Source organism: Tauraco erythrolophus, chromosome 5 (assembly GCF_009769465.1).
Source record: "Tauraco erythrolophus isolate bTauEry1 chromosome 5, bTauEry1.pri, whole genome shotgun sequence".
NCBI lineage: Eukaryota > Metazoa > Chordata > Aves > Musophagiformes > Musophagidae > Tauraco > Tauraco erythrolophus.
In genome coordinates this window covers 46,830,730-46,857,978 of record NC_141469.1, presented here as the reverse complement: position 1 = coordinate 46,857,978, position 27,249 = coordinate 46,830,730, and the positions used below count along the sequence as shown (strand labels likewise).

The window sequence follows — 27,249 nt, the reverse complement described above, 5'->3', positions numbered from 1 at the left end:
TGCATTATTCAGAGTACTTTTGTTCAGAACTTCTCAGAAATGTTCTTCGCAGTCTCATCTGTAAGAAGAATTTATGGAATATCATGGTGGTTGTCAAAATAAAAGACTTCACTTTTTTTAACTGGAAAGTTTAGCTGAAAAATTGTGACTGCGATGTATAGGAATAGTAATGGCTCTATCCAGTTTTCTTGTGGTGTAAAGGATAGTAACACACACACTGAAGACACTCTACAGATTGGCAACACGTCGTCTTTCAAGAATACAGCAGCAGTGGTAATATGAACATCTCACCCTCAGTTCATTGTACTTAGTACATCGCTTATTTGCCAGATCAAAAACCTTAAGTTGTAATGATCAAATTTATAGTCTGTTATAAACTCTTAGAGATTCTGTATTACATAAAATTGTCTTCCCCTTGGCCCAATGCATATGTGTATAAATAAAACAATAAAATCTCCATATTTGACTCATGTGGTCTGACTCATCTTTATAATGAGGATCTGACTCATTTCTAAAAAATCTTCTTAGCCAAATGAGAACAAAATTCCTTCGCAAAAATGATTCATTTACTGTTTAGAAGGTATGTAAAACTGGCCGTTAGGGGGCGATGTTCCTAAAACAAACCTAGTCCAAATTAATAACATCGTTTCTATGCATGGCTTTTCTAGTATTTTCATTGTGGTACCCGAGTTCTGTCTTCAGTGTATTTGTCTCAATCATCCTCATCTATGCCGATGTAAGAACAGAACTTGGCTCTTTACAACTTAACATAACTAGAAGTAAAAAGAAAAGTCATATTGGAAAAAGGAAATGAATAGACGTCATTTTGCATAAAGTCTGCACTAGGTTAAGAGCTAAACCAGGAAGGAAGTTACCACCACTGTGCTGGATGGGAGTGCTTCAGAGACATGTGCTTGCTTTTGAGAAAATCAGAACTCTTCAGATTGGTACTAGGAATAATTACCATGTTTATTTTATGTTTACCTGAATTTTTCAAAATCCGTGAAGGTGAGTGATCAGCTTTTAAAATAGCCTTTTACTTATTCTAAAGTCTGATTGCAATTGAAAAGTTGGCACGTGCTTTCCTAAAAGTGATGGTTAGGACGCTGTACTCATATGGACTTTGCAAAGCATATAGATTTTTTTTTGTTGTTAGATTTTCAACCAACAGAGTTAATGATATGCAGTAATTTGAAAGGAGTTGGTCATTCATTTACGTACACTGCAAAATTTTTGGTAACTATTTCCATGCAACTGTACTTTTACTATCCTTATCACGAAGAGAGTAGTAAAAATACGTATGTTCTTTTATAGCAGGTATTCATATCTTAAAAAATAACTTTTAAAAAGTTTCTTTTCTTAAATGCCTATAAAACTTTGTAAAATTGCTGTTTGATATGAGATACTGTCTGTGAAAGAGATCTGCAGTGATAATCTGACAAAAGGTAGAGCGGAATAGGTGTAACTGAGTGAAGCAAATCTTTTAACATCAATCCCAAATACATCTTGGTGATCCTAAAGGTCAATACTGGACTTAGGATGAATGCAAAATATACGTGTGGAAGTTATGCATTCAGTGCTTTCTAAAAATCCATAAATAAATTAATATTAAAATACTTTCGTCACATGCATTCCTAAGTAAGTTTTTGAATAGATAAATTTTATAATAAAAAACATTCCTTTGACAAATGATGTGTATTCTCAGGCAGCATGAAATAAATTATTTATGAAGCATAATTTTCTGGGAAAAAAAATAAAATATATCGAGATTAGGTTATTTAAATTTACATTTGTATTTTCATTAACCACAAAGAATAAATATGGCATTAACTAGAATATAATTCATGGATTTTTATGGTTTATAAACAAAGAAACTTGCTAAGATGTCACAAGTTTTAAATATAATAAAACCGATGAATCAGTTTAAGATGTTGGAATAATTAATGTTTTACCTCTATGCAGAAGTAATCAAAGTATGTTAGCACAGACTGTGCAAATAAACAGTGGCATAGCTATTGCGAGAAGAAAACATTGACCTTACTGTCAAACATCAGAGAGTGAATAATTTTGTTTTAATGGAATCGGATTTTCTATGGAAAAACACCCTGTAAATAGAGGCTTAATAAAGAATTTTCATAATCACTAAACTTCCAAACATTAGGCATGTGTGTTGCATATCTTTGAATATACAGCAGTTTCCCAGAGATACTTTGCAGGGTTTCATCTCAGTGGTCCTCTTAACTCTTCAGGTCATCTACATTCAGATTTCACAAAACCTTTTCCATGTTTCCAGTGATTTTTATGAGTGGGAGGGTGCTTCCCAGTCCTGCAGTAAAGAGCAAGCCTCTTGTGCGTATGGCACTCTATCTATCTGCCAGGTAATCCACTGGAGAAGCGTAGTCTTTTTGCAACCCTACTTACAGCGTTCAACAATACCTATGCCTCCCTAGAAAGTCCACAGTCCTGTGAGTTGGAAGAAAATAAAGTCTACTGATGCTAGATTGCAATTTGAATGGCTTTCTCCGTAGAGATCTTTCAAGAGGATGGTAAGCACCCTCCCTAACAGGACAGCATTCCAACGTTTTCCACTCAGATAACATGCCTTATTTATATACAGGCAGCTCTGGAGCCTGTTTAGATATGTGTGAAGTCCAAAGTGGACTTCATAGTGCTGTATGCAGACTGCTGTTACGGCACAGCCTGTGGATTCCCAAGTCCACGTCCAAATTTCTTGGTGGAAGGGGTATAGTAGGGAGTTACGGTTAATTGACCTTGAGAGCGTGGCAGTGGTTTTAGACTGGTGGTCCAGATGCCCACTGGCCTTGCTGTGAGAGCAGAGTAAGCTTTCGATTTCTGCGCCTGGCTCATCTCCACAGAGAAGCTCTGCACAAAATGCCTCCTTCAGCTGGAAGAATTTAACCTCAAGAGCCTGCTCTGCTCCAGGTTGCACGGGTCAGATCGTAAGCGTTTTGAGGAAAATGTGTTGGCTTAACTCAGGGAAAGATCAAGCCTTAAATTTTGCCAGACGTTTTTCCTTTTGGTATTAAAATGAACTATTTTCTTACCTGCATAGGACGTGTATTTTACATTTCAATTTATTATGTTTTATAAGGAGTTTATGACTCTCTGATGTGGCGTTAGTATAGTGAAGATAATTGACTTTGGCGTTGGATTTTTAATTTTATTTCTGTATCCTGTCTGAAATCCTTCACTGAACCATGTCTGAGGTCGGCCTGCTGCGATGTGAGCACAGGTGGCCTGTTGAAGCTGTCAGATTGTGGCTGAGCACTGGAGCAATTAAAGGCTACGCTTTTCTCTCTGTACATAAGGATTTATGAACATATTACTCCAATTATTCATAATGGGCGTTAGATGCAAAACGTCCTCTTCAGAGGCACAAAGGTACTGCTAGCTGGTTGGAAGCTCAGCTGCAAAACTATGGGTTAGTGCTGCATCAACTCCAGGAAGTGGTTATCCGTATTCATAAATATATATTTGGTGTTGGGGCTCCAGAAGTTTTTTATTCTTAAATTTTTTTCATGTTGAAAAAATAGTTCAAAGTTAACTTGAGTAAAAATGCATGATTTGTACAATGAAGCCCTACTTTCATGTGGAAGACAGCTAAAATAACACTCATTAATAATTAATTCTGTGTGGTTTTTGCTACTTGCCAGAACTGCATGAATGTACTCTAGATTCAGTAATTTGATACTGAAATTTGACTATGAATACCAAAACCAATGGTCATAATTAAGAATCGTGTTTGTTGACTGACTATAAGAGAACATGAAGGGTGTGGTTGGAGGATTCAGCAGCCTTTCTGTGTATTTTCACTGTCTGGTTTCAATATCATTGGAAAGAAAGTTTTCATCCTGATTATAGCTATTTTACGACATAATTGCACTGCTGCGTTCGTTGCAACTGCTCAGTTCCAGGGCCAAGTTACCCCTCCAGACAGGAAGGCTTTCGTCTTCTTTTCAAGTACAATCAAGTCGGAGAAGCTTTGAAACAGGAATGTGACTAGATACCACCACAAATTTGAGTTAGTATTACAAGAGATTTCACACAATTCAGCAATAAAATTCAGCATTGAGGTCGTGGGAAGACTGTGTGCTTGCTTTCTCTCACTTGTTGATGCATTCAGTCTGCTGCCATAACCCTCAAGAAAGAAAGTGCATTTCATTGTGAGATGGTTAAATTATCTGTCACCTAATGCTTCCATGCACGTATTTGTCCATGTGTCCCATATGACTGTCTTGCTAATATAGTACTCTTTTTTTTTTTTCTACAGCTAACACTGTAGTTGTGTCATGCATGGATACCTGTTCATCAAACACCACCACTTTTCCACTTTGTACTTTTAACAATTCTTGCAAAAGATCACCGAGACAAAGAAGAGAAAACCAGACTATTTTACTGAAGGCCATTTTAAACCATTCAAATTTCCAAAATATTCCATGTATTTGCCAATCCTCCAGGAGGGAACAACAGTCCCATACTAGACACACAGAGTGTGAATCCAAGAGAGATGTGAATGTTGATCATCAAGGATCAGGGGCTGCAGCTAAAAAATGTAAGTAGGAGAAGAGAAATATTTAATTTGAAGTAGTTAATTACAACACAAAAGACATGTTTTCATTTGGTAGTTCAAAGAAAATTATGCTACTGGTTCTCTGTGGTCCTTGAAAATCTATGAACAATTTTCTTTTTTTTAGATTGTCTTTGCATGGCTAGAAAATGCAGGTTTTATGCTAGATTCTTAGTGGCATTCGTTCCTGGCTGTCAGTGAAACATATTGGTAGCAAAATGCTAATTTTTTTCCTTTGAGGATCTTGTATAAAATCATGTGTGGGAAGGTGTCATTATCTTCAGAGGGCTTTGTATTGGTCTGGAAGGAGGATGCTGTGAGAAAAGTGCCCCATCCAGCAGCCACCTGAAATATTTCTGTTGCAAATTTGACCTCTACCACCTGGCTTTTAGGAACACTCTTATATCCCTATCTTTATTCTTTTAATCTTGCTAAATTCTCTAAAATATTTCATTTATTTGTAGGGACCTGTAGTTTCTGATCAGTTTTCAACCTGAATTTGCTTTTAAATGTCATTGTGAAACTCTGTGTGTTGGTTGCTGATATTATAGGATGACAGGTTGTGAGCGAGTATCTGAAGAACTAATTCAAAGATGGTGACTATTCAGATGGCAGCTATGCAAGAAATAACCTCTTTTTTTGCTTGTAGTCTGTGATCTCCAAAACCATGAATAACACTGAATAAGGACTGGCACAGCAGTACAGAGAAGAGTTCAGCAACATCCACATCTTTTCATAGCAGTAGCAGAGTATTCCTTCTGTGACGTATACACTTGCAAAATATCTGGAAACTTTTGGGGAAGAGGATGCCTCTGAATTTTGCTCTCCTAACATTGTCAGCAACAGGGGCAATGAGCCAAGTCCTGAATGTAACGGATGCAGTTCTTTTCCAAATGCATCATTTTCTTATTACAAAATAGCTATCTTAACACATATGGAAAATAACAGAATGAAACATATGTGGACAAACTGTTCTAAGTTATACCTCCACAACTCTAACACTTTTGACAATGTCTTACCTACCTATGTTTCTTGTTAACAGTGTGCAAGTCTCACAGCTTGTGTGATTTGAAGTGAAACAAGGACCTTCTGCAACCGATAGCAGATAGACTAGATGTACACTTCAAATCTCTGTCATCGTATGGCTTTTACTTGCTTTTTTTTTTTCATAGCCTGATTTTTGTCTGCGTTAACTTTGATGACATATTACGAAACAACAGAAAACCGAAAAGCTCTGAAGCTGGTAGTAAAGCAAAAAAGCAGCTATAATTTGCAGGGAAAATATATTTCATATAGATAATCAAGACACTTCAGATCTGCTCAGAATAACTTTACATGGTATCCTTTTGTCCATTTTATCACAGTCAATGTAAAAGCCAACTGTATGTTTTTGCAAGTGAGACAGAGAACTTATGTTATTATTCTTTCTGAGTAGTCTCTTTGTCTACCACATGTTATATAACAGTTTTGTTTCAATTTTTAGTACCAAAAGCAGAAGGCTCAGTTGAAGTGAAAACAAAAGATGTTATTTATTTTTATAAATATTTTAATTTCACCACGGATTCTGAGAAAGAAGAAGTAGAGCACGATACTTACTACCTGCTGGAAATCCACATCAACAATTCTATAGTCGGAGCAAGAAATGCAGCTGAAGAATACCTAAATCATTCCTGTCTAGTGGCAATGATGGAAGACCAAAACGACTGTATAAATATTTCACTGCAACTGAAGTCTTACATGGAATGTAAGTTGCAAAGGAGAGTCAGAATGGAAATTAAACCAGAAACTACATGAATCTTGCAAAATATCTCCAGTAGGTAGTTCTCTGCTTTCAGCAACCATTTGAAAGTATTTAAGTATTTAACAAGAAAAGAGTACAATTTTGATAATCCCTTAGTAAAAGACCATCTTTAGTAGGCAACTGGCAGTTTTTATAGTGATTTTAAGCAGGCTTAGTCTTGGCTTTCCTAGAAGCAACACAGCAAAGTAAGTGTCTGTACATTTTTTTGCTTAGTGATGACAGAATCACAAGTTGCATGTATGGCAAAAACTGGAATTACTTTTTTCTCTCCTCTCCCTGATAATGGCATAACCCTGTTGTCTTGGAGGTAAATAAAAAAATTCCTGTTAACTTCCATGGCAGAAGAACCAGGAGACAGCTTTGACTTTCCATAACATCATACTGCAATATCCTACTATACAGCCTTACTATGGTACACTTAAAAGAGAAACCTTTAGCACAACTAAGCTTAGTTTTCCCTGAGGACAGCCTGTCAGCTTTTTAAATTTCTCTTTGTGCTGCAGGAGTTTTTTGGCTGGTTGCCTGACCATGGTCAGAGCTTCCAGCCCGTCTATATGCAACGCTTGCGATCTGGGAATTGCTGAATTATTACATTCATTTAGTTTTGTATGGCTAATGAATTTTATGCTGTATTTTTGCTGGTAAAAAAAAAAAAAAAGTGTTTTGGAGTTTGCTAAACCTATGTTAAGTAAGCCCAGGTACAATCCTAGGTAAGTGAGGGCCACTTAGTTGTTTTGTTGTGTTTTGTGGTGTTTTTTTTTTTTTTAATAAGTAGGTCTAGCTATGAGAGGAGTATAGTTTGTAACTTGCCCTGCTAACTTGTGTCAAAACTCTGAGCTAACCGCCCTTTGCTAAAGGTGATTTACCTGGGAAGTAGTTATTTCATATCAACAACAAAAATTAACAACACATCTTTTTTTTCTGTTTACTTGAAAACAAAGCTAGCAGGTGCTCAGGGCTTTGACTAGGCAAGGTTGATGTACAAGTCATTACAAGTCACTGCAGGATGGGGTAGAGTACTCTGTTTGAAAGGAGCCTAAATCATTGTAAAAAAGATATTTTTAGTTCTAAATGAGGAGGGATGAGCTCTACTTCCCTCAAAGAGCCATGGGGTTATTGGCAGGTACCTCAGGACTTCTCAATGGAGAAGATACACAGGGGAAGTTGATGTAGGTCTAATTATACTGTTCTAAGTCAAGGAAAGGAAAACAGTGGTTTGGCTGTAGTCTGTAATTTGATTTTATATGAGTCATAGTAACATAGTTATTTTTTAAAGTAGTTATTTGACAATGCTAAGGTATGCATTAACATGGAGCTGCCAAAGGAGTTTGAAAGGTTTTTTGAACAACCAGGGAGGAAAGTTCCCCACACTCTTTCTCTGTGGTATCTATAGTCCTGGCTTGTACTAGTTATTGAACACATTCCGTGCGGAACATGGGTGCATTTCTGCAGCAGCCGTTGTCCGAAAGAGCAGCCTACCTCCTACACCCAGTCCTACACTGATTCTCCCCCAAGGCAGCTTTGGTTAAAAGAACTCCTCAGAGGGGTCCTGTTGGTGGCGTTTTCTCACTTTTTGATGCAAAAATTTCTGTATGTAGAATCTTACCTTCTCCCATATATGAAGATGGGCCAGGAGGTTGAGAATGTCAGTTGGACAGTGGACAAATTCCTTCTGTGCTCCATCCAAACAAATAGGGGATATATATTACTCTTGTTCTACAACAAATATAAATGTTGATCTTTGAAGCATTTTCAACCTGAGTTGTATATAACAGTTTGTACAAATAGGAAAAGTTTTCATTCACTTAGCTGCATATAACCATTTCAGACATGGGGAGACAGATATAGATGAAAATGAAGCTAAATTCTAGGTAGAGAACTTAATTTCAAACAACAAAGAAGGCTAAAAGAAAAAGGCATAATCTTCTATTTTGTTTTAAATTTTCATCTGCTGGGGGATAAGCATGGTCCAAAAGCCTACCAAGATCGAATGTTCTGCTTTTCTCTGCCAGTGATTTCCTGCTTCATTTTATGTCTTCTGCATTTTATGGACAGATCCAATGTGTATGACGAAGATCATTTGGCTCACTATGATTCCAGTAGTCTTTGTGTTTACTGTTTCAATTGTCATCTACAAAATAGTCCAAGAAAATGAACAAAACTGTAAGTAACATAAAGTTAATCGGCATGAATTTAAATTTCTATGCAATGAAAAATGTATTAATTTACAATAACAAAGCTGTTGTTTATTAATGTGGTTCAGACACCAATATTTTAATTGTAATATGCTAAAAGCTTCTTATAGAGGGACTGGAATATTTAGATGATTGATACTATCACCTCTTACCTCTGAATTGGGGATGCAAATCCAAGCTTGTTGATGGTGAATGAAATATTGGTTTTTTTGACAGATGCTTGGTGGTGACCTATGATCCTGTAGTGGTATGAACTTCCGATTTCAGACTGATTCCAGTAGATGAAACAATTACAGCTGAACCTTCTTGAAGGTCTTAAGCAGAAAGGCAATGACCAATATAAGCAGATTGAAATGCCCTTTCCTCCCTGAAGATGATTCATTTAGGTCATGGTCAAGAAAACTTACAGGATAGATTTCAGGAGATATGCACTCAGCTGTCTGTCCTAAAAACTGGTTATATAAATTCAGCGGTGGTGTAATCCCATGCAGGCTAACCAATCTATGCCTTAACCCCAGAGCTGAATTAAGCCCAGATAACATTTCTTCTCTTTGCTGTTATTTCAGCAAAGAAAATATTGCTGTGATTTCTGAATCAGCATTATTGACTAATCCAAGTAATTAAAACTTTAGTATGAAAGAACTTTTCCTTAGTTCAGAGACTGAAACAATTGTTTCAACAGAATGATTTCAGCAGCCAAGACAGGCTCTTCCTATGCAATTCACTTTTTGGCTGAAATCCGGATTTTCAGTATTTCTTCTAGCAATACACAGTGAAGAAAGCAAGAATAAAAGTGTAGGAGTACCTTGAGCTTGAGACTTTTGAGCAATCAAGATAAAGTTCTCTGCACAAAAGTAATGCAGCAAATTGACCACTTGTCAGCTGTTGTTCCTTGTTTTTCATCCCCAGTCAGAGATAGGTGGTACAGGGAGCGCACTCCCTTTCATCCATGTGAAAAGGGTGTTACTTAACGTGTTCCCTGAGATAATAGCTGTGAGATGCTTTTCACAGCGATTTCCTGAGACGTTCTGCCTGTGTCAGCCCTGAGTGGGCAGAACGCCTCTGGACAACCAGCACTTAGTTGCTGTTACTGGGCAGATATCCATTACCCTCATTGTCCAGAGCTTGGTCACAGGGGTGATAAAAAAATGATGAGCCATATCCATTCCCCGATTGTCCTTACTGTATCCACAGGCGGTTTTGTAACGAAAAACCAACACGAGTCTAGTTTTAACCATAACTGAACAGAAGGAAGAAAAGTGCCCACACACAAAATGTTTCTGTGATTTTTTTGCATAATGTAAATATTTTATGCATATGTTTTTAATGAATAAGAAAAATAGTTGCTTAAAATGGTAAATCTGTGGCCCCCCACCAAATGATTAGAGAAACTCTAGTGGTTAAAATACATGATCTTTGGCTTATTGCTAGACTCAAATTCTGAGACCTATTTTACGTATGCAAAAATCCCACAAAGTGTAAATTAGGTCTTTATAAGTGGGCTATTAAATGCTCTAATTTAAAGGACTTTTATTTGCAATTTCAAAGCTACCTATAAATGTCATGAGTATGATTTTCTATGTTTTGAGTCATAGCATCCCAGTTTTAATGCAGAACTATTGGTAGTGATGATTAATGATTTACTGCCTTTATTTTGAACATCAGTTTTCTATTAAATGAAGGTTTTTTAGAACAGTCATGGATACAAGCAGGGAGAAAAAGATGCCCTTTTGAGGCTTCCAATTACTCATTTGCTTCTAGAATACCTTTTCTCTTAATAGAGGAATAGTGGTTTTATTAGTTAAATTCATGATGTGTAACATTATAAACAACATTGATATGTTACTGAAAAAATGACAAGCACATAAAAATCAGATTTAAGGGCTGTATTCCTTATGTGTGTATATTGCAAGGCCACCTTTAATTGCAAGTCTATATACTGCTTTTTTAGTGCTGCTCAAAGAACACAGCAGTATTACTATGTGCCTAAAACAGCTGCTAAGAATTTTTACAGTCATATTTCAGTTAGTAGCTTTTCTCTTAATTTCTGAGCACTACTGAAAGCTGTTAAGATATATGGAATTATTCATTTCCTCTTGAGACCTTCCAAGACATTCTGCTAGGCAGACTCTGAGACTCTCTGAAACATTAATGAAGTTATTTCCGTGAGTGTATAAAATAAAATATCCAAATAAACTTGGTGGAGGTTACAACTGTTCCATGACAAAGGAGCTAAATTAGAAATTAGCCATTTTGCCCTTTCCCTTCCACTCTCATCTTATAAACGTTTCCAGAGCTTCCTTTGACATTAACTGTTAGAATGCATGCTTAGGGCTTCAGCACATTAGATCTCCACTGGCTATTCTTAAAAAAAACATGACCTAAATAATGCTAGTTTAATGAATTTCTTAAAGATGAAGTTTTCTAGTGTTCTCAAAAGAAAAAGATAAAAATCAATTTTGTTACTTAGAATTGGAGCGAGCTTCTGTCATCAGAAGCTGGATAAGCTCTCAACTGCTGCAATTGTAGGAAAGGGCTAACCATAACAGCTGCATAATCAACTGCAATAACCCCACCAAGAGCACAGTACTAAGAGAGCAGCAGAAGGGTGGAAAGACTGAGGAGTTTGTGAACTGGGTACTGAGGACAGTCAGAGGTGTTCAACCCAGCTCTCAAACTGTGCTTCCAAGGATGAACACTCCACGCTTGCAAAGAATCTATCAGCTTGCTAGGGTGCCAGTCCACTCCATCCTTGCTATTCCACTGTCAGTAGTGTGAGTCTGAACCTGTACTGGAACATGTACTTCTTTGATAACCTTCCAAAATTTGTTCAAGGTACACAGTATAGAGGAGGGAAGGAATAATTTGAAAAGGGCAAAGCTAAATGGAATTTCCAGAAAATTTTGTTCAGGAAAATATAAAACATCTGGCCCTGGGTTTTCCTCATCACTTTATTTCAAAACCTTCCTGTTTTTTTCATGGAAGGCGTTTAAGAATAAGGTATTTACAATTTTTTTTGTCTAATCAATACCGTATGTAATTCTGTGTTATGAGGATAACGCGTTTTGTTTAAAACAGACTGTAAACACAGAGTGGCAGCAGTTTTGACTGTTCTAAGAAGAAAGAGTTCTAGAAATGCAAGAAGAACCATATCTGCTACTAAAATTCATCCCTTGCCTGGTAAGTAATATAAAAATAAAAACCTAGTAAATCTTGAGGCATGAGGAGGTCAAAAAAGACCTTTTAAGTCTTTCCTGTCAGAGGATGCTTCAGATTTGTTTTGGAGCTACCTTGATCCTACACAAATCTGATCTGGCTTATGTTATAGAAACATTTTTATATCATAAATAAATAATTCTGATGATGAAACTATAAGAAGATCTATGTAGATCATGCGGGAATGCTTCTCCCAGTCTTCCAAATGTGTTGTGTTAATCACTTTGGGTTTTTTACCTCCTTTTAATTTTTGATCATGTTGTGTGCCATATTTGAGGTTTGGCAGCTGAGTGCTTTGTGTGTGTATGAAAAGTATACAGACATATACGCACATGTATGTATGGTCTATGTGTTTATGACTCTTGACAAAATCTGCTACCAAAGAATGGAAAGGATGGCTGTAGCAGGACTCAGAGAATGACTCTGCTGGCACTTTGTAGCCTCTTTCTAGAGAAAAATTCCTGCCAAGTACAATTTTCTAGTTTCGGATAGGAATTAAAATGTGGTCTTTTGAGAGTGTAGTATGTTTAGCACAGATAAATTAAATGGCATGGCTAAACTCTATGTTTTGATTCCAGAAATTATGGTTTGGTAACAAATCTCTGTGTGAGAGGAAATTAGCAGCTGTAGCTCTGAGTGTTACTGATGTTGCTGGAGGAGTCGTATGCTTTGATAAATTCCGTGGATTCTGGTTTTATGAAGGGAGCTCTATCTTTGAAAAGGTTAACATGGACATACAGAATAAAAGCTCTGAATGGCAAACCAGCCTCCTTCCAAAACAAGAAAAACTACAAAGCCAGCAAATTAAATAAATGGTTTTAAATTTGGCTAGGCTTGGATACCTCCCTGTTTGTTTTGTTGGTTCTTCAGGAGTAAGAGGAGACTCAATAATTTCTCTCTACAACTCAGTAACTCATGGCATTTCAATTTTCCTAGGAAAGAGTGAATAGCTCCCTGTCTGCCTGAACTCTCCTGGGAGTACAATTTATGCTCCTCGCTTTTAAAGCACTGGCTACCTCTAAGATGTATTTATGAGCTCATTATTTTCATCCCGCAGGAAAGGAATTATCTTTCTGACATCTTTTGTCTTGAGTAGCTTCGCTAATACCATACCTGTTTTATCAGCATATTCACAATGGCATTTTTAGTGTTGTATATCCAAAGGCATTTTTTGTAATGGAGTTTTATGGAAATTCAAATCTAGTTTTACTAGATTTTACTGAAGAGAATAGGAATCCCATATTGGTCTGTCATTCTTACTTTTATGTTCCTCCCACTTCAATTTATACATTTAACCCAGAAAGACGTTAGTCGTATGAACTGCTATAATGGGTTTTATTTTAATATGATTTCACATACCATAATTCCAGTCAATCCAGTCAATTTCCTGATTAATACCAATACAATTTAAAGTGAAATCAAGACCATATGAAAAGAGTTTATTTTTTCTGGAGTTGCTAAGTTTAAGATTTGCTACTGTGACAATGGATTGTAAGTAGCTGTAGATGACTTCTTCGACAGCCCTTGAGAATACTGTCACTATCATAGAATCATAGAATCATAGAATGGCATAGGCTGGAAGGGACCTCAGAGATCATCTAATCCAACCTCCCTGTCATGGGCAGGGACACCTCTCAACTAGACCAACTATCATTAGTGCATAGCTTGGAATCTTGAAACAAAACATTGAGATCCAATGAAGACAATGCAACCACCCTGGAAACACTGTAATGAGCCTAAATAACCGTGTATCTGAGAGGATGCGACAGTATCTCATATGGATGAAAAGATGTGTAGGCACTACTAAAAGGTTATTCAAAGTTCAGAAAGGACGAGGGAAAAAAAAAAAAAGAAAACCTAAACTTTGAGAATGAGAATGATTTCCTAGGCAGGCTCAGGAAATTGCTGTCTTAATATCACTGTGGTCCTACAAAAAGATAATTTACACCATGGATGCTAGTTTTGTGAAACTGTCAGTGGCTCTACGTCCATGAATCATTACCATTAAGTTCGATGGCCAGAGGAAAGGAGGAAAAATGTATAGTATGTTCTCTAGGGTAGGATTAAAGTTACAGCCTTCTAAATTCATGGTACTGCAAAGGATTGAGCACATTTAGGGAGGACAGGGGAGCTTTAAAGCATTCTGATCATTAATGTTGACTAAACGTTGTCTGTGCCGTTAAGCCAAAAAAGTATGCGCTAAAGCGTGGGCTGTATGGAGCGCGTTTGCTAGACTTTGGATCTGTTCCTGCCATTGCATTTATGTAAAACAGTCCCTTGAATGGTATGAACTGACAAAACACAGTTGCCCTTAAATGCAGCCACAAGAGAAGGGAAAGAGTACAGAGTGCCTTTTCTTCAGTGCGAGAACTAAGTATTCTTGGAGTAGTTGATGTGTTATTTCCAGTCACAGAGCATTTTCGTATCAAGTAGGACTTGATAGTAGTAGCACATGGAAAATAATCCCCAGAAGAAAAATCAATTCCTTGCTTTATGTTCATGACGAGAATCTTAGGGAGTTTCCCATATAAGAGACTTCTATTGCAAGAATGTGTTTGAGGAGCTTTCTCAAATTGAAGAAGCAGTAGAAGAGGTTTTGGAACAACTTAATAAATTAATAATAGCAATTAGAAGGACTAGACAGTATTCCCCACAGCGCTTTAAAAGAACTTGGATAAAAACTGCTAAACTGTCATGTGCAGCTTACTGCTTAAATCAGCCTCATTTCCAGAGAAAGGAAAGGCAGCTATACTTACCTTGCTCTTTACCTTTCCCTCAGCCCACCTTTCCTAAACCACTTTAGTACCTTTTCCACTACTAGCAACTGGTTAAGTATAGCTATTCTCATATAGCTGTATCCTAAAATAAGAAAGCCCAGGGACATGGCACAGAATTACTTGTTGGGAGCAGGCCCATGTATGTGAACTGAACACTACACTAACGGGGAAAAAAAAGAAAGAAAAGAAGTTGCACAGGAATCAGATTGCATAAATCAGGGCATTTAATACCTGGGCTGCATCTGCCTAGCAGGGTCTTTTCATACTGGAAGTTTCATTGATATAATTATATGGGTTATACTGAAGTGTGAATTTATATTATTAGATGTCTACCACGATAAATTCATATTTAGACCTTCTTTTCCTAGCATAAGACTGACATTCCTTGTTTATTTTTATCCTATTTTATTTTTCTGTTGGAAAAAAAGGTCTGCTCCCATTCTTATGCTAGAATCGGACTGTGCAGACAGGGAATCATTACTGTTAATACAATGATGTTTTTACTTTACAGTCTGTGTGGGCAACTTTAGTTCAAACATAATGCCTAGTTCTACATTGCTCAAAAAGTATGTTTCTCTCATTTTCAGTGATACCCCATTGGCTCACGGAGTCACAGTTTGGTTCAGTACATTTCAGGATATAAATACAGGATTCCTTGACTCACTTGTCTGACACAATACTGCAAAGTTAATTCTAACGGATGGTAATTTTATTACTCATTCTGAGAGAAGGACGTTGTAGGATCATGGTGACAACCAGGACTCGGAGAATAAAACCTCAGGGTTTCTGGCCTGCAGTTGTTTTCTGGACTGTTTAGACTTTGTGACATCCATAGCATTTGATATACGTGGGCTTGACAGCTGTAATTTACACATAAGAAACAACAAGACATATTTGCTCTCAGTCATTAACACAATCCTATCCTATTAACACAATAGTTCCTCCCCTACAAGATTAGAGGAAATAGGCTAAATTCTGCCATCTCTCTGGTGCATTGCTACAGCTTCAGGTTAGTTGACAAGTTGGAAATAGAAGCAAACATTGGCTCGGTAGCATCAGAGCTGACATCCCCGTGAATTCAGACTCACTCCTCCTTGTATTCTGCAATACATTTTCTTTTTAGCAAAGAGGACAGGCAGATACATCTTCTACAGCAGCAAATAGATGCAGAAAGGAGAAATTTGTTTAATCTTGGCTAAGCGAAGCATCACCTATTTGATTCCGATCCTTTTCAGTTCCTGACATAGCTGAATAGTTGTCTTTTCCTGTGCAACTTAGATGAATAATGCTGGGAAAAGCAAAGCTTGTCACGGTATTTGATATTTAACACAGACCTACATGTTCTGAGACACAACTATTCCAGAGAAAAATGCGAGGCCTTATTACCACTTTGGGTCTTTTTTTATGTTTCAGAAAGGAAGATAAAATCTATAAGATGCAGGTAATTTTAGGGAGCTTTTCCTAGCCCCCACGTGCTTTCAGTAGAGCACCGATGCACAAAGGGCCATTTCTCTGCTAAGTTTGTGTGCATGCAGAACGGTGTTACACACAGGCTCTGCAGGGAATATCAGCCTACATTCCCGTTCTTTCCAGGTTCATGCTGAGGGTGAAGGAAGATCCATGCTATTTTAAAAACTACCCTAGTTTTATTTTAACTTTGCTTTTCATATACAGTTGCTTAATTATCAAGATCTAACTCTACTTTTTTATTGCATTTTTAAAGAGAGAAGCTCAAATTATGTAGTCAAGTAGGGAAGGAATATAGCTAAATATAAGGGGCACAGTTCATCCTCTTGTGATGAACTCAATAGAAACTCATTTACAGGTTTAGAGAAGTTGTGGATGGTCAGGTACAGGATGGACCTGGAGTTAAAACATTATTGGTGTTCTACAGTAGGTCTTTGAAAAATGCATTGGATCAAAAACTCTGAGTTCATTTGCCTGACAATGCTGTTTCTGCGCTTCTTTATCTGTATCCCAATTAGATATCGTATCAGTATCTGTGTCACCAGCGTGCTAAAGGCTTCACCACACCTTTCCCTGCTTCTGAGGTGCATGCTGTCATCTCTGTTAACAGCTGGATGATGCCCAGAAGCTCTCCCTGTGTGTATGACAAGTTAGCTGAGACCATATCAAATGTTCCTGAATGGCCATCTGGGCTGCCCTGGTGTGAAAATAAGTCAGAAAGTTCACACTCTAAATTTCAGTTGTTTCTACTTAACTGGCCAACTGTAGGTTTTTGTATTTTGAGAGATTCTTTATTAACCCCAAATTTGCATGCTTTTGTATTTTCACTGCTAGTAAAATTTCCAAGTGCAATTTAGTTACCTACCTTCAAGCTGCTTCCAAAGGAGGCTTGGGATCAGCATGTTGTAGTCCCACTAGTATCAAGAGGAAGTTAAATGCAAATGTGGTTAGTACTTTCAGGAGTTCCTGACATGTATCTGCATCTCTAGCACTGAAATCCCCCTGAAAAACTGACTATCCACATCTGCCTTGTGTTCAGATAGGTCTCAATTATTTTCAAACTTGCAGGTTCAATGTTTAACACTCTGCAGATGTATTTGCTGTTTAATAATGTAGATAAAAATATTTTAACTTTCAGTAGTGAAAACCAGCGAACAACTGATTCCACTTACTGCCCAAACCACAAAGATACTGCCCATAATTCCTGAACAAGAGCATTGTCATGTGGGTACATCAACTGCACAGGGTAAGTAAATATCTTACAACTCCAATTATTCTGGTTTGCCTCATATTTTTAGAATTAGTAGTGCGTAATATCAGCTCAAAATAAATTGCTACTTCTTCTAGCCAAATATATGAGATGATAAACTGGAAAATGTGTTCTGTGAGAGGTAGGTGGCAGGGAAACAAAATTGTTTTTCCTTCTGCCACCAAGAGTCGCCTATAAATGAATGTGTTAGCCGTCTAAACCCTGTGTGTCCCTGAAGGCCCTAGTGCAAATTCTTGCACTGTTTTTCTGGTGTAGAATATTGTGTCCTGGACTTCAGCATTATGCTGGCATTTGTTTCTGATGAGGGCAGAGGAAAGAATGAATTTGCACATTATCTCTGAAGAGAATCACGTGTTTGAAATTAATGGTTTGCTGATCAAATTCCCCAAACGAAAGAAATCGATCGCTCTGTCATTATTCCACCAGTCAGAAGGAGTGACGAGATGTTGGTTTCAGCTTGGAACTAAAACTAGTCTCCCACTTCTAATTTCTCCAGCCCTTGTACTCCAGTAAATTGTTTCAAGAAGTTCAGATGTAAGGAAACCAGTCTGTAAAGAAATATTCGGTAAGAGATACCTCTTCCTGTCTGTTGTGGTTTAGCCTGGCTGGTAACTACACACCACACAGCCACTCGCTCATCCTTCCCAGCTGCAGAGAATGAGGAAGAGAATTAAAGGAGAAAAAGGAAGGAAGCTTGTGGGCTGAGATAAGAATATGAATATATATGTGTTTAATAATAATAATAATAATAATAATAATAATAATAATAATAATAATAATATGTACAAAGAAGTGATGCACAGTGTAATTGCTCACCACCCAGTGACCAACACCTGTCCCGTCCCGGCAAACGATCCCAAAACAGGTAAGACCCGACACCACAATCCCGGACAAGCGGGAAACAAGCGGGACAGTTCAAATCATAAGGGGAGTGTTGGACCCTTTGTCCCAGCCATGCTACCCCCAGCCTGTTGTGCTCCTTCCTGCACGCTGGCAAAACACAGGAAGCTAAAAGGTCATTACTATCTCAGTACCAGCTATACATCCGCATTCTTCTCATAATGAATCCCAGACTAAAACCAAAACACGGAGCTGTTCTAGCTGCTAAAAAGAAAAACTAACTCTGTCCCAGCCGAAACCAGGACACTGGCAATACTTGTAATGCCTAGAAAGGGAACAGGTGCTACTTGCATAAGTAATGCACACTAATATATCATTACATAGACAAGCTTATGGCTACTTGCACAGATTATATTACTCTTCATGGTGAATTTTTTAGGTTAAAATCTGAAGAATGTCCTTCTTTACATCTGTTTAAATTGGATGAAGTTTATTGAAAACTCAGTATCATGTCCTGCTATCTTTTTAATGTGCTAAAAAAATTGATGTGCTGAAGAGTGGTTTGATTTTTGTGCTTCATGTGGAACCATAAACAGTGTAATTGTATGTTGAGAGCAGAGCTAAAGAAGAGATTTTGAACAGCATTGCTGACAATAGATGAGGTACTGCGATAATAAATTAATAATTGTGCTAGATTATTGTTTGGCTTTTGAGAGAAACTAGCTGGTGACAGGACAGTGTACTATAGTAACTAAAAATACTGACCACTTTTTAAGTGATTTGCATCCATAGATCTTACAAGGACTTACAAAGATGGAAAGTTGTCATTATTACTAGTCTAAAATGAGGCTATCAGGAGGCAGAGAAAGACAACATGACCTGGGAAGTCCGTGACATAGATGAGAGCAGTTCTCAGATCACCTCAGTTTAGCTGTTTGCCATTTGGATGTCATGAGCTTTCGCTGAGTGAGCAGACCCTTTCTCAGAGCCTCACCAGCCTTTCTGTAGGGCAGCTTCTTCCTTTCCCCAGGGACTCCTCCCAACCACTTCAGTACTAGACGATTTCTTTTTCTGCTACCTGCCAACTCTCCTCAGGTAAACCTTTATCTTCCCATATCCCTGTCTGTCTGCTGTTCCCTGCACACCTTAGTCATTCCGTGAGAGCATTTACTCTTGGATTAAAAGCAAGATATTTCTAAGGTTGTATAGGATGTGTTGCTATGGGTTGCTTGCCAGTAGTCAGTGCCTTCATTTATAAAGTATTATGGCTTATCGGAGCATGCTTTGTCCTTCCAGCATGTTGGGTTCACCAAAACTCATCTTTAGAAGCAGGAAAAAAAATATCATGGCCGATTTGCGTGCGAATTTAACTTCTGTGTTCCTAGAGGTGGGAGTAACCATTGAGATCGACCTGCTAGCACTCCTTTTGCTTTCATTATCTTAAAGCATTATGTATTAAAGAAAATAGAAGAAATGAAACAACTTTGCAGATTTTGATTGCTCTATGAGGCAATACATGAGATCCAGGATGCTTTGGGATGAAGTTATCCCTTTCCTTAATCTTTGGGTCAGTGACTGAAGGAAGAAGATTAGGTATCTTGAGAAACTCCAAAATACCTTGTTCCAGTGCTGTGCTGTACAGAAGCAGGAGCAGGCTTGTTTTCCTGATCGTAACGCAGTCTTCCTGTCAGAAGGGCTGCTGGCAGGGAGTGGAAAGCTGGGCGTGATATGTGGGATTAATGCCGAATACATGAAACTGTAGTGTTACAGGACATTGTGTGGAAAGACTATTAAAGGATGTGGCTGGAGAGGCAGAACTTATATCTGGATCTTACCTTCCATCACATTAGGTTTTGAATAACATTTCTCAAAGGAGTACTGTTTCGAAGCTAAATACTCGGTGACAATAATAAAAGCACTTTCTGCTTTAGTTCTGCTTCACTTCCTGAAAAGAAACATTTCCTCCTTCATCTGATAAAGTCAGATTAAACTCATTACTACTTGTGTCATGGGTGGCTCAGTGGTTAATGATGCTGCAGTTACAGAACTTGCTAGCTAGAAGTCCTTTTGGTTACTTAGGCTGTGGAAGGAGATTTTGGTCTGCTTTTCTCATAAGTGCTAGGGTTGTCTCTGTGAAGTCTTTAGAATGCTGCCAAAGACTAGTTTGCTCAACAAGGAGGAGCTGGCTGTATTAGAAGTGCTGCACAGGAACAGCTCAGTACTGAGACTGAAAAATGTCAAGATGATTAAATTCCCAGAACTGACAAGGACAGTTATAGACTCCATCGACTTGATAAAACCTGTTTTTTCTCAAGGAGGTGAGATGGAGATAAGAAGTGCGTACCAGCAGCTTCTCGATCAAAAGCATCATCTTTTTATCACACCACCAGCTGCTCCCCTGAAGCACATATGTTTCAGACCACCAAACAAGAGCCTCAAACAAGGGAGGGTTCTAGCCTGAGCTCGAAACCTGAGAGCACTCCACTGGGGATAGTGCTTACATCTGCCCTTCTCTGCTTCAAATCTGGCTTCAGTCTGGCTGGTAGGAGTTACCATCAATGCCCTGCCCTGGATCAAACAGGCAAGACAAGGACAGGCAAAACACTTTTGGGTTATGCTTTTCCTCGTTTCCAGCTAGCTGAAGCTGCAGTTGGAGAAAGCATTAACCTCAGCACAGAGTGTTTATTTGATTTCTGTGTAAGGAGGCCAGCTACATCAGCAGGTCTGGTAGGCAGGACTGCAGCTCTAAGCAGGAGGAAATGGAAAAGCAAGGATCGCTCTTATCACCTTCATTATTGCTACTGAGCTGGCGAACCTGTTGATGGCCTCAGCAGTGGCCCTTACCCAACACATTGAAAGCTGAAGGCTCAACCATGTTGTTTTAGCCACAGGAATTTAGGAAGTTAAAAATCCAGATCGGACAGGAGAGCAAACTATAAGGCATATTATTCGCTCATTGCTCCTGTCTGAGACAGGGAAGTATTTGTCTTGCTAATGGAGAGAGATCAATAATCAATGCTGCATTGCTACCTTTCTGCTAATTTTTATATCAGAAAAAAACATGTTTCTTTATAAATATCTTTTAAATGTCTTTGTATTTAAGACAATACTGTCGATCATAGAATGTAAGTATGTTGATAAACATGTGACCACACCATGGCCGCACACATGCGTGGTCATGTTTATCAGTATACTTTAGTCTATGTGTGTGTAAATCTGTATATCTGTATGTGTGTGTATTTGTGTGTGTGCGTACAGAGATGCATGCACACGCTCCATGGCCTACTCTTCCGTGGTTCCTGTCGCACCGACAGCTAACCCAGCTCATACAAAAACGTACCTTGGCTGAAGGGGAATCTTTTCAGCACAGGTCACTTCATGTCTCCTTTTGCATTTTCATGGTCACTACTGTTACTATGTTTGAGAGCTGAAGTTAAGAATCCTCCTCTGTTTCTGCCATCTTTCATTAAACCATGACATTAGCAACTGTCCTGGAAAAAAGGAATGAGCCGAGACTCTCGAGTGCTTTAAGACAGTCCTCTTTATATACGGCAGCTGTCTGTGTATTTCCTTAGAGCTGTCAAAAGGTGACATTAATTATCATAAATTTCAAGGCTGCTGTTTATTTAGATAGGAAGCATGAACATTTTATTCAGGGCAAATATTTGCATTCAGAGGCGATACAGTTCAGCGGACAGCACGCTAGAATGAGGCCCTGGTGCCCAACTTCTGTCTCTGCCAATGACACCTCGTAACTAATTTGCACCGTGGTGAGAACTGTTTATCCTCAGCTTAACCAGAGGAGTTGTAGTGCTTTTAACTTACAATGCGCTACTTGCATCAACTGGTACTTTCAACTTAAAAGGCACTACTTGCATCACTATTATTTTTAGCAGCTCTAAAATGCTATGGGATGTGTATCTGGGTCTGCTTTGGGTTTTTTTTGTTGTTCTGATTGTTTGTTTAGGTTTTTTTAAGTGAATACTCTTGTCTGAAATTTATATATCAAAGCCAGGCTACTAGCTCCCTTTACTTAATAATACAGCATAATGAAACCATAAGAAGACTAAGATTCGAACGTACTTGATTCAATGACTGTTCTCTAAAACTGTGGGGGCAAAGAGTAATCGAAGTAAGAATAAAAGTGGGCAAGTAATAGTCAAATCACCATGCCCATTAAAACACCCCTATATATTATGAACAGCCCTGAAGATGCTGGAGCATTCAGCAAGATGATTTTGCTGATGGTTAGTCCTGAAATCATAGTTATGTTGGGAAGGTTTTGGCTAAAGCCCTTGGAAGCTTAAGAAAGCCTGTCCCAAGGAGTGACTTCTCTCTGTGTCTGTGTCCTGCCCTTGTGGCAGTCTGTCTTTCCTCAGTGGTGGGGCCACGAGGAGTCCAGGCAGCCTGGTGTGCAGGTCTCGCTGGCCTCTTCCATACTGAAGGCGCACTTCAGTCTTACGGTGATCAGGGCAGAATAAAAATCACGTGTGTAGCATGAAGAGTAATTGTGAGCCCTCTCCTGCAGTACTTCTGTCCTCTGCCTGTTTAACGGGAAGCAGCGTTGTGCCCTCTGAATCAAAAGGAGCATTAATGGATTTCATGAATGACTAGGGACAGAACGGTGTTCTCGTTTTGGGAAACTATTGACAGATACAGACCCGACAGTTCTTGGATGAAGTGCTGCCATTTTATGAGGAAAGAAAGAATGAAAACTCAGTGTCTTAAAGCCAACTGTTGTGGAATTGTGGTTGTTTTTTTTTTGTAAAAAGTGTCCAGTGTCATGCTCTGAGCTGTTGTTAGATCAAATTCACACAAATTGGTCAGTGTTACCCTGAACACTTTATTTACTGCATCTTCAACAGTCAATGCCCCAAGGACAAGATGAAACAATCCTAGTGTCCTGCCTCCCATTAATTCTCTTAAGAAAAACAATGGGACATGTCAAAGGCTGGATAAAAGCTAATGAAAGTTCCACACTAGCAATTCCCAACGATTTTTAGTACACTGCCTTTTGCCATCAGCACTTCCATCTCTTTTTGTAAAGAGCTTTGAGATCCCTGAACATGTAAGGGTACTTCATGCCTCTGTATTTCTTTCTGAGTGTAGTGGTATAGTTAGATAACTTGATCTCCCAGTGAATACAGAATTTAAGGCACAATCTTATCTGCAGGTGAAATGGATTATAAAACTGGAACATAAGGAAGACAACAGATAACTGATAGGGAGGACGCACAGGGGGAGCATGTATACAGCTAAAGAGATGAAAACCTCTTTCACAGAGATTGTAAAATAAAAGAAGTTGGTGGGTCCCTTTCCTCTCTTACAAACTAAAAGCACGCGGACTTGAGACCTCCCATGTGGGGTGGCTGGCACAAGAGATCAGTAAGTAACAAAGGATATGAGAGGCTGATTCCTATCCAGCTGCATTCAGAGTATCATCACTGCTGTCATTTTCTAAGGATACTGTCCCGTAGCAATTTAGAAATTTAATTGTCCCAGGAAAATTCAATGCAAGTCCACCTAGAGTATTACCTGGGCTTTGGCTCAGGCCGCTCCTCCCTTCTTGGAAGGGGTCTTTAAATGCCATCATTGCAGAACTTAGCAGCACAAACAGAAAGGGCAACTAAAAATATTCTTTGCCTGCTTTTCCTTATGTGATTGTGGCTTTACAAAAATGTTTTCGTATTTAAAAGAATCCCTCTCTCCTCTGTCTTTGAGCCAGACACCCACACAAACAACAGAAGAGATGAATTATGCAGGGGAAACAGTGGAACTCATAGTTCAAAACATTCCAGCAAAGGCACACACCAAGCGTACTCAGGAGCGAGAGGAAGATTACAGTTAAACTGTTTTTATAAACCATGGATGTATTTGTAAAGAATAGTAGGTGCCATTTGAAATTGCTGGGATCCTTTCAATTATCCTTTTGATGCTTTTTCTGAAAAGCATCATTTCAGTGCTCAGAAGTGATAGTACTGTGGTTAAAGTAATCATAAAATTGAGTGTGATGCTGCTGAAGGCAAAAGTTCCTACTGGTACTGCCATACTGGGTTTGCCAGTTGGCCATTTTTGAGGCATCATTTTTTTATGCTTTCATGAATTCCTATAGATAACTATGAGAAAAGATTTATGCTCACATGCAGCTTTAAATTGTTTTCAGGACTGCATGCAGTCACTCAATTACATATTTATTTTTTAAATATAATGAGAGATAATTCCTCCTCTGTTTCTGCTTCCATAATAGATTCAAGTCTTAATCATACATTAAAACGAAAACTCCTCTCAGTACGAAAGAGTCCACAGAATCAGATTGCTGAGTACATTCCAGGGTACTTGGCATGATTATCGGGTTCTGTGTAAAATGCACGCCAGGATGTGTTTCCCTCCAGAGCAGACACGTGGAGGTTTTTGAAGGGAAGCACTCCTGCTTGCTTGCAAAACCGGACTGTAATGGGCACTGTTTAATGTGCTGTTTAAGCTCTCTGTTCCATTAGCCAGCATCAATTTTTGATGCATTGTATCCTGCCTACGCTTGTCATTTTCCGACTCACTGCAGCAGCTGCTGCCTCCAGTATGATTTCGCAGCCAAGGAACACTTCTTACCCCAGTTCTTATGATGTAAAAGAAAAAGGGAGACAGATGTTGTTGTTGGGCCTGCAGCTACGGGAACTACCAGAATGGGTGACAAGCTACATTTGCTTTTTCACTCAATGTGAGAGTAACACATTGAGTTAGTACAGAAATCCTGTGCTCCCTGTCCTCTTCCCTTCCCTCCCTCCCACCCCACCCCCACCCAGTGTTGTATAGTTCCCTAAAAACTAAGATGGTCTCAATTGGAATGTGGGCATTTTCATATTTCAAGGTTCCTTGTCACATGCTACTATGGGAGCTGCAGTCCAAATTTCAAAAGTCTCAATGATTACTTAGGAGTATTTTTCACTTGAGAATGTGGAAAAAGCTGCTCTTATTTCATTATTTCCAAATTTATCCTACTGTATATGAGTATAGTATGGGAGATGCTGTTGGGCACAGGTTTGCAAGTTCTTCTGTCCAGCTGTTGGTTTGGATTGGTCTATTTTTATTTTTTCCCATTAGGATAATGTAGCTTATTTTGGCTCAGCTGCAGTAAGTCCTTGTTAATAGCCCAAATTTACTCCTGAACACTACTGCAGGTGGAGTAGTTCATGAATAGATGCCCAGAAGCTGACACAGAGCGAGATTGTGGAGTGGAGGCAGATACCACACAAAACTCTTCTCCCAGCATCTAGCTGTCGGGAGGGAAGAAGAGAGTGAAGCCGGCTCAGTTATTTGAAGGAAAGAGATCAATCACCACCTACCTTTAAAAGACAGTTGCAGACTGAACCCTATGTAGATGGAGACGCTCTGCAGAAACCCAATTTGAGACACGTGAGGAATGTCCTCACCTCAGCCAGGCAGATGTGGTGAACGTTCGCTAGGGCAGCTTCTGGCTCTGCCCGCTCTTACGCTGCCAAGCTTCTCTGCAAGTGAATAAGGTCCAGTGCTTCCCACTCCGGTTCCTGTACCTACCCCCTCTTGTGGGGCAGGTACCCAAGCTGCCACCCCGTTGGCAGGTACCCTTCTTAGGTCTTTTGCTCCAATGTGATGTGTAGCTTCTGTTTTGTCTGCCTCTTAGTTACAGTGTTGCTTTCTTTGCAATAAAGAGGAGAATTAGTTACTGTGAAAGTCAAAAGAATGACATTTAAGATAAATTAGGAGAGACTCCTATGTTAACCTCTCTTTTTTCTGATACTGTTTTCTTTAGTTTCATACGTCACCATATGAAATATGATTACCATCGGACGAAAGAAGGCACATGGTACACCACAGAAGAAAGCACCTCCATTTCCAGTTTGTGGAGCTATGCTACCTGTCTTTTCACGAGAACGCCAACTATGCATTTTGGTGGAGAAGCTCCATTTTATCTACCATCAGAACTATTTGCTATTATGAAAATGAATGATGAACAACCATGTTTTGCTGTAGAAACAACTTCAGTAGCAGAGTAGAGATTTCACATCTATTTTCAGTTCATTCAGAATTTATGTGTAATCATACGGTTGTGAGATAATCCTTGCAATAATTTCATTTTCCATCAGCGAAGAAATTCATCTTATATTCTCCATAGGATAAGAAAGTCTGTTTAAAGATGGAAGTGAACCTGTACTGTCAGGAAAAAAAGCACATTTTTCAGCCTATTTACTGCTCTAGGTGACTAAGATGCTTAAAAGATACAATTTCTGGCTGTTGAGGAAGGTGGCTAAAAGGTCATAGGAGTGAGTTCTGCAGTACATTTTAATTTCCGTAGTAAACCAGGAAGACTTTCATAAACTCTGGAACATCATAGTGGATAAAGAAAAAAAATGTGGAAAAATAGTAATTTGGCTTCAAACCACAAAATCATTACTATTAGTTTTTAATAACTCATTAAGACACCAAATGGGTTTTGTACTTTTTGATAAATTGCATTTCTATCTTTTGTACTAGCTTAGGTCATTAGTAGTCAGTCTCATTATCTCCTGGAACTTTCTCTTACTTTCCATTTATTACTGCTCCTCTGAGCGTCATCGAGCTGTTAGGGCTGAGCAGGGTCCCAAACTCATTCAGTGCTAACACATTATTTGTGGGTGCAATTTGGGCATCAATTACTAGGCAGAGACACAAATCGCAGAGCCAGGACTTCAGACTCCCTTGTGCTAAATCCATCAGGATGAACAGATTGTAAACTGCCCATTGCAAATATGATATGCAGCAATTTCGCATCATGTTAATACTTTGTAACCTCCATCCCTTACATTTATATAGCATTTCCCTCCTGAAGCTTTCTGAAATTGCTTCTCCAGTCATTATACTGCACCAAGCAGTTCAGATTTAATAGGAATAGTTGTGAACATCAGCTTCTGAGTGATTTGAGGCCATATGGAATTTTTCATATTTAGCTGGATAAGTCTGAAGCATTTGTTTCTATTGTTTGTTACCATCTTATAAAAAAAAATTGGTGAAAAACACTGACTTTCTTGATCTAGGGGCTTTTGAGGCTTTGTTGCTTATCTGTGGAAATAACTTAGAGCTTT

The 27,249-nt window shown here is 38.6% G+C and overlaps 1 protein-coding gene across 1 annotated transcript; it reads left to right on the top strand.

Moving 5' to 3' along the window:
* Positions 1-901: 901 nt before the first annotated feature.
* Positions 902-26,107, top strand: TMEM156 (transmembrane protein 156). The gene is made up of 7 exons (XM_086612230.1): positions 902-1,008; positions 4,292-4,573; positions 6,072-6,332; positions 8,445-8,552; positions 11,663-11,764; positions 17,186-17,290; positions 25,941-26,107. The coding sequence occupies exons 1-7, from the start codon at positions 909-911 to the stop codon at positions 25,958-25,960; spliced, it is 978 nt and encodes a 325-aa protein (XP_086468356.1). The 5' UTR covers positions 902-908; the 3' UTR covers positions 25,961-26,107.
* Positions 26,108-27,249: the final 1,142 nt, after the last annotated feature.